General features: G+C 35.0%; 1 protein-coding gene across 13 annotated transcripts in view; it reads left to right on the top strand.

Moving 5' to 3' along the window:
• The window catches only part of SOX6 (SRY-box transcription factor 6), a 469,019-nt gene that overhangs the window by 181,854 nt on the left and 274,649 nt on the right, over nt 1-12,516 (top strand). Inside the window, exon 1 of one of the 13 annotated variants that reach the window (XM_088145993.1) lies at nt 1,878-1,930. The exons of the other annotated variants lie outside the window; for them this stretch is intronic. Within the exon in view, the coding sequence (XP_088002119.1) occupies nt 1,923-1,930 (8 nt within the window). The 5' untranslated portion in view covers nt 1,878-1,922. Of the gene's footprint in view, nt 1-1,877; nt 1,931-12,516 lie in introns of those variants that run through there. 13 annotated transcript variants of the gene reach the window in all.

The raw sequence follows: 12,516 nt of genomic DNA, 5'->3' as shown, positions 1-12,516 counted from the left end.
TGAAATATGGATGTATGTATGTATATCCACACACACATATGGAAATTGAGCTTGTGGCTTATGTTTGTTCATACTGATTTCCAATTTTGTTCATTAAAATAGCTCAGCCTGTGTACCTAATCAGTAACATATTTAATATACCTTATGATGTAATAGGGCTCCTGTCTCTCCTGTTCAGAAAATGCCCATTAAGAACTTCTCTTTGTGTGCCTTCTTTATTCAAATTAGATCTACTAGATTTATTCTAAAGGACAGCAGAGGTATTTAGGTATCAGTGATATAATACATATTGTTTGAAGCTATTTATCTTTTGGAAAATTTTATCCCAAAGTAGTTTCAGTTCCAGAGCAGGTTCCAAAAAAGTATGAAATAAAAGCCCCAATATTACGAAGTAAATAAAGCATAACACTTTTTATTTAAAGCCTGTATAAAACAACTTTGTATTATAGACAGAAGAATATAGCCTGTTTTCTGATTTTAAAAGTAATGTGGATCTGACCACTTCAAGTTTATCACTTGATTAGATTTGCCTTGCTAAAAGAGAAGGAATTTTTGACATTGAGTATGCCGGATGAGAACATAATCACTATTCAGATCACTTGTATTTAACAACTATATAATGGGTTACATGTCCATGCTGCTGTCATGGCTTTGGTATACAGAGAAGCAAGGTTGGAGGCTCCTCAGTTCTGTAGACCAGCAAAGTTCCATATTTTTCTCTATAGTCATCTTCAGGGCATCTAGTCAGAGTTCTCATGCCTTATCTTAATTTTTCACACTGCCTTCCTTCACACTGCCTTGTCTACAATGGAGCTCCTGTGTAGATGTCTCAGATCCTTTCAAAGATTCTAGAAAATGTTCACATGGGATCCATTGGAGTTGGGCAGCTAATAAATTCAAATAAATAAATAGATAGATGGATAGACAGACAGACAGATCTAATATGTTTTCCCAGTGCTGCTAAATAAACATTGCAAGGGAAAGATCAGTAATGGCTTACAAATTGACTGTCAGGGCAACTACTTTGCTTTTATTATTTGATTTAACAACATGTTTCATGTTATCAGATTAAGGTAAGTTGCTCTATTAACTGCAGCACTGAGACATGCAGCAATAAAAATATAGGTTCAAGAAGATGCTTCCAGTTTGAAGTTTATTCTGTTCAATTGATTCTGCTCAATTAAATCTTATGGGAGTCTTCTTCCATTTCTTCTCTCTTTTTTCTTCTAATACAAACATCCAGTAAAGAAAGACAGACAGAATGGGTACACAGTATCTTAAATGGAGATGCTAAAAGTCCTTTATCTGTGAGCATCCAATGTTTCAACAGAAGGCAGTAAAATCCCATTCTTCTTCATTGCAGAGATCTCTTGCAAATGGATAGATGGGTTATAAATCATAAGAATTTAACACCAAAGTAATCGACAGTGAACATTCTATGCAATTTTATTTTCCTGTAATAAATTATTACCAATAAACACAAGTGGAAAAAGTATTACAACAGAGAGCACAAAGTGAAAATCTGACAGCACTGAGGAAACTAAAGTTCTTTCAAATACAGATCATATGTTGTATCCTTAAAACATAGGAAAAATCAGGTCAGAGTTGAAAACCACAATAGAGAGCAATTTTATTCTCAGCTCTTATATACCACATCAGGCATTATGAAGAAATGTTTCAGTTGTATTTTTTTTAATAAGAAAGAACTAAGATTAAATACTAGCATGCACAGCTTGTTAATTTGAATTAATGGAAAATTAAATGAATAAGCATTACATTTGTATATTGAAAAATTATGTAGGTATAAGTTTCATGGATGAAAATTGTACTTTAAAGCCTAATTTTTGTTCTCTTGAATTCTCTTGCTTTTTATATAGTCAAGAGAGAGAGAGAGATTCACAAATGTGCATTAAAATGGAAGAATGCAAGGGTGAGCACTTTTTCATGGAATTAACTTTTTCTTTGAATTTTTGTTGTATAATGTGTGATTTGCTTTCTACAGATTTCCTAGAGATTTATTTATTTATTTAACACATTTATATGGCTGCCCAACTCACACACAATGACTCCAGGTGGCTTTCAGAATAAAATCCCCAATACAAAAAACGCATCAACTCCCATCCCCTGCGGCGGCCAAAAACACAATCCTAATAGTTCACATATTTTCTTAAGTGCAGTTTAGTAAACGTGGCTGGTTAATGGTGCAGTTAGTCAGCCAAATATGAAGGGACTTATTCTAATGTAAAGATATGAAGGTTGGAGACAGGTCCTCCTGGAGAAAATCTATGTGGTTGCTAAGAGTTGATACCAGCTTAATGGCAGATAATCATTCTAAGGTAATTCTTGTAGCCTTAATCTTGCTAATATATTAAGTACCTATCCTAAAACAATCTTCAATTCCTGCCTTTTATACACACACACACATACACGTGCACACACACACACGCATACTTTGCTAATGCCCTGTTCTAAAATAATCATGAGAAACTGCTAACTATAGAATATGAACTGCACTTATGTGTGCATTGTTTTGTATGTACACTTTTGTATATACATATTATATATATTAAACTAGATTTTCATATGCATTTATCTGAAGGTTATGATAGATGCTAAAGGCAAAATTACTTTTAAAAATGGACATTTTGTTTTGTAATGATGACAGCTATAAATCGGAGATGATGAACCTGTTAGAGACCATTGAATTACATTTCCCACCAGTATCAAGACATACACTGGGAGCTGGTAATTCAGCATCTCTAAGATCATGGTTTTTGTATCACTGCTTATCAATATTGATTAGAATCCAATTCAATTTCCCATGGCTAACTGTCAGACTTTACACTAGGCTCAGCAATAAATCCTAACTCTCCAGACACTTAACTCAATACTCAGGGACTTGCTTAAGTTCACAGAGATGAATGGCTAAATAAACTGCTTTATTATAGACAAAAGTTATATGTATATAGTACTGCACAAAGCAGAACACAAAAATCTATCTGTCTATCATCTATCATCCATTCATCCACACGCCCACCTACCTACCCACCCATTTAAATTTTAGGCCTTTTCATCTGGCCTTTTCAAGTCAATGTAACTTTGGCTATTCTTTGTCTGGCCTTGTGACTGGAAGGCCATCTGCTTAGTATTTACCTAACAGTTCTGCCTGGTCAGAGAACTGTGGGTTGTCAGTCTTTACCTAATCTCATTTATTTTAGTGGATTTAGCCATCCACAATTCAGTTTCATAGCAAGATGTGTTCATAACAAAGAACACAACAAATATTTTGAATGGTACACTTTTCAAATAGTATTATATATTTTTAAATGTTATATATGTGATGATCTTACATCTTAGTGGACCTTCATCACTTTGTGACCTGAGCTTAAATGTGAAGGCCAATTCCCCATCTCCGTTCTTCAATGCTGAAAATCAAAATGTGGAAAGACATGCTATTCATACCTAATAATATGTCTGATACAGAAATACATGTAATAGAATATGAGCCTAAACATTCATGTACGGCTATACCTTTGGTGAATACTGGCCCATGTCTCCTTTATTTATTATAATTTTATAGTGACCTCCTAAAATATTTCTGAGAACCAGTACTAGAAACACCCATAACTCCTTGTAGCTACTAGCAAGTAGTGTTCAGGTTGTGCTTGAGAAAAGCATCTGGGTGTAATATGCTTCTCAGAAGAAGTGGTCTGCACTCTGCAACATAGCAAACATGTTAAATTCATCTGCTTGAAAATAGGAAGGATATGTCTATCTGTCTTATCTACTGTCTACACATGCATGAAAAGAGGATCTTGTTGAACATCAATGAAAATGTAGTTGTAATCTGTATCTAATACAAATAAAAATATTAGATAGATCACTCTGTTTTTGGTCTACATATATTCATATGAATTCTGTGTTGGTGTTATCCAATGTCCAGATTGACCTGAAGGCTTTTTTCACATTTAAATGTATAAATAAATATGCATTTTAGAGCATATATTCTTATAAAATGTACTTTTCTTAATGTATTTTCTCTCAGAACATTTATTGTTTAAGCATATTTTGATATGCATTGTGAGCCAAACATTGCTCCAGAACATACAAGAGCAGGTGGATAATTATGCCTTGATTCAAGACTGCTTATCAAGCCAATTATTAATTGGAAAGATTTAATTCCTCAAGAATTTTTAGAAAACAGGACCAGTTTTGTATGCTAACAATGAATGACTGATGAAGGAGACTGTGTTTCAGATTATGTTTTTTTATTATTTTATTCATTTATCATGCATTTTAACTAAAAATAGAGTTTAAACTAGCTGAGGTAATATAATAAACCTTACAATTAATCAAATAAAAGTGCATCAAATAAAAAAAAAGAACTAAAAAAACCCACAGCATCCAACTGTGTTACAACAGATTTTAGAAGCAAGGCAATTTTAACATCAGTACTTGTCTGGCTCATTTATTTACTGACACTAGCTATATATAATAGCCACCCCCATCTACTTTTTCTTTACATTATAGACAGAGCTTATGTTCCTACCAGATATACCTTTTATAAAGGCAGTAGAGGGAGAACGTTTTCTCCCAAACTTTTTAAGATCTAGGCAGCCTTATATGAGATAAATTAGCCATTCAAAACTAGAATTGGGGTGCCTTAGTCTGGGTCAGTGTATCAGGGGAGTCACATAATTTGTATCATTGGCCACAATCAATATTCTGGCTACAGAATTTTGGCCCAAATTAAGTTTTTAAAACTTTTCAAAGGCAGCTGTACATGTAGAGTTACAGTAATTGTAGTAGGACAACTCTGCAGAATAAAAATGAAGGCCTTTTTTTTTTTAATAAGAGGTTCTGTGCTAGTTGTCCTACTTATCTGTGGCATTTCTTTGCATGTTTGGAGGATACTTAGAAAGATAACATCTGTTTCTTATTCAGAGAAACATGCCATTTATTAATGGTAGTAAGATTAGGAGTAAAGCCCAGAACTTTCATTCAGTTAACAATTAGCATTTCACCTATGGATTTCTCCTGACTTACTTTCTTTCCTTAATATAATAAAATATTACTACTTAAGAAAATTGCTTATTTAATTAAGTATAATTGCATTTAACTAGTGCTAGTGGTCCAGGGTCTCTGAAAGTTTGCTTTTCTCTTGAGAAGAATGGTCTGCAACCATCTGAAAGATACAATGTTGTATGTTTCCCTATGTGTGAGGCATGAAGATATTTATATATTCTTTGAAGGTTGAATCATTGCAAACTGGAAAAAGTGCTACTAGGTTCCTTCTGATAACTTGCTGTGGGAAAACCATGCATGTGTCTGTACTTCCTAATAATTTTTAAAAGAAATCAGGCACAGCTGATGTAGGTGAAATTACTTAGCCATCGTTAATTTTCCTGACTTATACAACAGCTAGCTGTTTCAAATATCACGTTTATGACTCACGTGGTATAGGCCTTCAAAGTTGGTATCTAGCAGCCTTACTCGAGTCTGCTTTAGAAGAGAGAACATGGCTAATTACTGAGCACTTCATCTCTGTATTTCTGTTTAATACATTTAGCGCTGAAAAGGGAAGGTGGGCAAACTGCTAACAGGAAGGGATCAGATCACCAAAGAGAATGGTTACCGCATCATTCAGTTTAATCCAAATTGGGAACATGACAATATTGAATGTTGCTGAGAGGTGTTGGAACAAGATATAGAAATAAGTTCTGAAGTATGAGATCGTGTTGCCTTAGCTTTAGGGAGGCTCGCATGGTGGTGGAGGTTATACTGAGCCAAAAAGCAGGCAAGGATCAGCCTGATTCTGCGTCATAGTCTGTCAACAGCTGTAGATTGGCCATTTCAAAAGACGCAGGGATTTACTGGAAGCTGCTCATAGGAGAAAGCAGCTTTTCTAATTTCCCTTTCCCCTGGGCTCCCCTCCATGCTGTCCAGAAAGTCCCCATGCAGTCCTCCAGAGAAGCATTTCAGGACACACAACACGCAACTGGAGGGGAAGAACGAATAAATAAAGGGAGCCTTTCTATCCTTTTCTTCCAGCGTGAGTGGAACTACTACAACAGCAATTGTTTTCTATGGCATTAACTATGGGATGTATCTCATAGATGATGTTATAGAAAATAACGATAATTATTCAGTAATAACATTGTGCCTATATGGCAGTCATATAGCAGGAGTTAAGTTTTATTGTCTGCGAATTACAAGTTCTCCATTATTTCTACAACTACTACTGCTTCAACTATGACAATTCAACTCCAACACCCTGTTACAAGGCAACCCTTTGTTTGCTTTGTTAGGATGACTATTTCTACTTACCATTGGATATGAAAATGAAGATTGCTTGGGATAGCCAGACGGATTTGTTTATTCTTGAGAGATTTTTTTTTTTCTCTTTGTTGCTTTGTGGTAATTATGTTTGCACTTTGTTGATCACCAGTTCTGTATTATTACAATGGAAGGTGACAATTTGATTGTCATCAGTTGCAGAAACAAGTAATTTTATATTCAGCAAGGTGTCAGGTAACACTACCTCGCAGTACTGAGAGCTCCTGGCAATGTGGTTTGGCACCTATACTTAACTGCTTTGATGCTTGTGTAACCTTTGCTGAATCAGAAATACTGTGCCCGCTAGAAATGTTTTAGACTTGCATGATGGGGTTTAAATTAAACCAATAATCTACGACTACATTGCAGCAACTATTGTTTCATTTTAAAGGAAGGTACTAATTTCATGGTTTACTATGAAATGATTATAGGTGAGCTTGAAATTGATACTTTATTCACTTATCTTGAAGAAAATGTTTTGCTGAAATGGAAAGTTCAGGTTTGGAAATCCGTATCGAGTTACTGCATAAGAAAATTGCTTTGCTAGGAAAGCAGGGCTGCCGTTGCTGCACATTATTTTGATCACTTATAAGGAATCTTTGTATGATGCAATCTGTCTTCTGCTAGTCCTAGAATCAGAGACAACACATGAAAGAATGTCATGTTTACCGGTTTAAAACAAGATGAATTTCAAATGCTTTTCACAGCTTCACATCATTGTAGGATCCTTTTATGTTCTGTGAAAAAAATAATTCTGTTTTGAAGAGTCACAGTATTAAAATGTGGTTATCCAAAGGTCTTGGGATTCCCAAAATCATTTCCGTAGAACAACTAAGATAACTGATGATTTATAACAAATATAATTGCTAGAAAATGTTTAACTGTGACCTCTCTCTTTATTGATAATGGGTTACATTTATTTTTTATTTTATGTTCTATTAATTGGGCCAAAGCAACGAGTAGAAGCAGTGCAAAACCTATGGATGAATCTGTTGCTACTGCCCATACTATTGTTCCTGTTTACGAAAATTCTTGTCCAAGACTGCAATTTTCTTTCCTTTCTTATTTTTATGACAGCGAGAAATCAGATACGCAGAGAACACATGGCAGAATCATACGACTTTCATTGCAGGCATCGCAGAGAAGCTAATGTTAAACAGAGGTAGTTTACATGATGTAACATTATCAGGAGAAACAATTCATGAGTCAAAGCATTCCAAAGCTTATGAGCTGCAGTCCAAAGAACAAGCTTAAGCTATATAAATAAAGCAACAGTGATATTATCAGCTGGATACAAACTGTAGAAATTAATTTTCAAGAGTTCTAAGTTCTCTGCTCATGGATCTTTTGGTCTTCAACACATTGTGCGTTGCATTCCAGTCTCTGAATTTTCCCATTTTCTTCATTTGTGCGTACATATACATGTACGTATACATGTTTTACCTGTTTCTTTCATCAGTTCTTGCTAACCCAAAAATGGCCTCCCTTTTTGCTGCTCAGACAGGCTCTGCCTTGTAACTCAGTAAAATGGCCTTCTTTAGCTAGCATTGTGGCAGTGAAGGAAAGATACATGAAGGCGTCTGAAGTGGTGTCTGAATGGTGCAGAAATACTTTCTGAAGTGCCAACATTAGCAAAGATTGTGAGCGCCATTTGGTCTTCATTTGAGACAAGAAAATGCCTTGACCCAGCACTGACACTTTTCATGAGTGCTAGTGATAGCAATAAGAGAGGAGCACATTATCTCTTCATAAAAATAGCAAAACAGCTTAGTTCTGAAAGCAATCCTTAATCCAGCCCATCACTTTTTATTTTTTATTTTTTTTTGAGCTTGGATCAGCAATTTAGCAGATTACCAAGATTTGCCCTAGGAAGTTAGCAAACATTGACTTCATCACCTCTTTCCATTCACAATGATCTGATTCTCCCAGATTTTCAGTTTTCAGCCTCACTGCCTACATAGGCCTTCTGATTGCACAAGCTCCCTGCCTACCCAGCCTCACTGTCTTCTTACCAGGATATATGATCAATCCGTAGGTTCTCTGGATATTTTCCATTGCCAAAATGCCATCTTATTTTCCTCCCAACAGCCTTGTTAATGTTGTGTCTTTTACTCTTCCTCCTCAGTTCATAGAAAGGGAATTGGGAATTGGGAATTTTCTGTGACAGTAGTGTTGGGAGGAGATTATTTACCCAAGCAAGCAATACATTTCTGGAACCATCTGGATCAGATGATTTTACCATGGATAGACAACCTAGTTACCTTCAGATGTTTTGTAGTATGAGTTTTATAAATCCTGCCAGCAATCATTATGATCACTCTCATGAGTATGGGAGTTTTCATTCAAAACATTAGTGGGCTTCTCTCATACCCATTTTTAGCCCCAGTTTTATGTATTGACTAACTAGGAAATGTCTCCTCAGCCTCTGGCTGAGCATATGTGATTTCACTGAAACATAAAGGTAAACATATATGTGAATGATTGTATGCATTGTTTTGATATAGACTCACGAAGTTATTTAATAGTCGATGTTGTGTAGTATTTATTGTGTAATTCCTGTCAGGTTCTAACATGGAATAGTTTGCCCCATATTTTCAGCATTTATTTATTAATAGTTTTATTTATTTAAATACATAGTACGCATGCACTGATTTAATTGAGGGGTTTGTCTGAGGTTTGTAGTCTTTTTTGCCTGCTTCTACTGAGTTTTGCTGCCATTAGAGACATTACAGTTTTAATTTTTTGATTTTAAATTTGTAAGATAGCTTGTATGATGGAAAGGAGAGGTAAAACCTCAAATAAATTACTAAAATATATAATTAGGAGTTAGGATCTGAATGCTGGAATGTATATAATACTGCTTTATTATTTTCTCATGTTTTTATGTATCTTTTGTCCAGAAAGATTAAAATGAAAGTTCTAATTAATGGTTATTGGTAGTTCTTTTTATGATGTCTAATTCTTATAGGCCTCAGTGAATATATATGAGCATTTTATCATGAAGTTTTGTTTTGTTTTTAAGAAACACAGCTCAATATGGAGATGCCAGTGGGCATTGTACAAACAGCTGCACAACACATTCTTACTGTAGTTTCCATTCAGGAATTGTGTCACAATGCAAATCTCACTGTTGATTACTCCTATACTGTCTCATTCCTGTCATGTATGTCCCTTGTAATTGGATATTATGCATTATTATTTTAGGAAGTAACTGTTTGTTCTTAAATGTCAGATGGATTACAGCATTACTTCAACAATTAATTATGTGTCTGAATTATGGCTACAGAACATGTTTGGCAGGGACATTATTCCAAATAATCTGGCACTGAGATTAAGATTCGATTCCCCCCATTCTAATTAAGTCATGTTTTCTGGAAATTGGTATTCTTCTATGGTGCAGGTGTAGTAAATCATTTCTATGACTGATTTGTGGAGCTGTTTTTGGAGAAAAATGAGTGCTGATTCATTGAAAGAAATGAAGCTACACCCGTTGGTAATAACTGTGGCCTAAATCTATACATGGAGCCGAAGTGTAGACTACTGTATCATTCAGTCTGCAGGTGCTCAAAACACATTTTTGAATGATGGATATCATAATCTTCCTTTTGTTGTGAAGTAGCAAAATAAAACAGCAAAGAATAGAGCTGGGTTTTAAAAAATATCTATCCATGGTGGTTTTGTTTTGTTTTTGCTCTGATTTTTGTTACAGGAAAAAGGGAAGCATTAGAACAGCAAGAATCTATCTGCTCCTTGAAGTGTAGCACAGTGGAGATTGAAATCAGAACCAGATTCAAGATCGGTGCTTTAAAGTTTACATATGCCACAAATTGTATTATTACATATTAGATAGATTTAGGCTGCAATACTATTCACAATACCTGGGCATGCTCCATTAAATGGGATAGGCATATGCATGATTGCACTGTCAACATATAAGATTGCACTCTTAAGATATTGTAAGGTATCTTAGAAGAAAAATATGGTTGGTAGTAGTATCGGTACTCAAATTCTGTTCTTTCAAGAGGGAATCATATGAGTTAAAAGAAGACAAAAGCTCTCGGTTAGAATGTAAATGAGGAGCAGTAAGATTAAGACCTGAGATCTGGACTGGAACACGATTACCAAAAGGGAGAACAAACTGAATCACTACTGAAGAAATATGAAATGTTTAGCAAGTCATCAAGGATATATTGTAGGGCAAAGAAATGGACAGGCTATCATTCTGTGTTAGTATGCTTCCTTGAATTTGTAGCAATAGGTTGAATTAATGTATCTTCCAGCCTTTTGGGGTGAGAACACTAGACTGTGCCTTTCAAAACCCAGTTTTGAAGCCAAAAGATGTTGCATCTGTATTACTGAAAAGTGGTTCAGTTTCGAAAGAAACAGAAGTTTATGGAAAAGTACTGTTATTATTAGAACCTAGTTCATCTCTTACTTGCATTGTGAATTTTGTTTTATCTTTGGTTTCTGTTTAGCTGTAATGATAAATGGATCCCTGTGTGGTACTGTACATAGATTACTTTCTCTTGAAATGTTATCTAGGAATGTTAATCTAGGAATCCTAACCCTTGGAATCATAAGACATAGCTAAAAACTTTCTATCAGCAAATGCTTCTCACAAAAGGATCAATATGCAGACTACTTTGGGGAAGTTTGTGATCTTTGCTTGAATCAGTGGCTTTTAGCAGAAATAGTCTATATGTAAAAAGCTTGTATTGATTAATTTTGGGAACATCTAAACAGTAAATATTTACATGAAGTTTTTGTTTAGTGGCGATAGATTCACAAAATTAAAATTACCTTTTGATGTGATGATGGTGGGAACTCTCAAAGTATCATGGCACATATACTGTAATACTGTAACATCTTTATATTTTTCAGTCCCTCTTCTAATTTTGTTGAATGTGTCTCCTTCCAAAGCCATTTAATGCAGTCACCGTGATTTCCTCCTATGCCTCTGCTATGCAATATGATGAAATGATTTTTTTTTTTAAAAAAGGAGTATCAAACAAATTGGATGCTTCTCCTTTTATGACTGTACCACTATAGACACTTGTTCTAGGAAAGTGGAATTGGATCCATTTGATTGCATTTAAATTTTTCATGCTTCAGCAGTTTGTCTGGGAGCACACGAAAGAAAGAAAAACCCCACAAGTGAGAAGAGTTTAGAATAATAGAACTTGATTTTGTGCATTATAGCAGCACCATTTAGGCCGCTTTAGTTAAGTTGTGTCAGCACTTCCATTATAAATCCCTGTTTTCAGGGGTTATAAGTGGCAGAGATTCTTTCCTATTTTTTTTTTTTAAAACAGAAACTTCTGGAAAGTAACTGTCATTATAAATTTGTTACACACACAAAAATTAGTAGGTAAACCAAGCAGTAGCATAAAGTCAAAGCAGTTTTAGAAGATGATTGATTGGCTAAATAAATAAATAAAACTGAAATACTTCTTAAAATGCCATGGAATACCATGGGAACATGTAGAGTGTTGTGAACTGTTTTAGCAAGTTCTACCAATTCTAGTCCTTTTCTAATCCTACCTAAAAATAGAATTTCTGTAAACCTTTTCTATACTATTTTATAAACGGCAGCCACCAAAGTGGCAATATAAAAGGAGTATATATATTATGGGAATAAACAGACTAGGGTGTGATTTTCAGTATGGCATAAGACATAAGGGTTACATCATCCCACTCCTCTGATGCCAGCCCTCCTTTCTAATTGCAATGTCAGGCTGCCCTCCAATATACATACTTACTGGGGATAAGCCCCATTGTGCTCAGTAGGACTTAGTTCCAAGTGAATGTGTTTAAGGGCTGTGCTTTGCTAAGCAAGTAGCGTGAATCTCCTCCATAGAGCATTGGGTAACTCTTCCCAGTCTCTAATTTCTGTTTCTGTGTTTCATTCTGTGTGGAGAGTGAGAAAAGTTTCTGCAGAAAGTGTGGCAAGAGGAGGAGTATCAATTTGAGGTTGTTGTTTTTTTTTTAACACCAAATAATAAGCAAATGCATTCTTCAAGTTAGGCAGGGGTACCATCTTTAGAGATCAGTAATTGAGGCCATGAGATCTTAAGAGAATCCATATACCCAAAGAACTGAGTGTATTGCGCTCATTGTATTTTAAATTACAAAAGAGTCTGTTATATCTTAAGTACTGCAGCATAATGTTTTTATTTGAAT

The sequence above is a fragment of the Python bivittatus genome, unplaced genomic scaffold, assembly GCF_059951505.1.
Source record: "Python bivittatus isolate LINGU-HERP-01145 unplaced genomic scaffold, Pbiv_v1 ctg000480_np1212, whole genome shotgun sequence".
Lineage (NCBI taxonomy): Eukaryota > Metazoa > Chordata > Lepidosauria > Squamata > Pythonidae > Python > Python bivittatus.
This window is presented reverse-complemented; position numbering and strand designations above follow the sequence as displayed.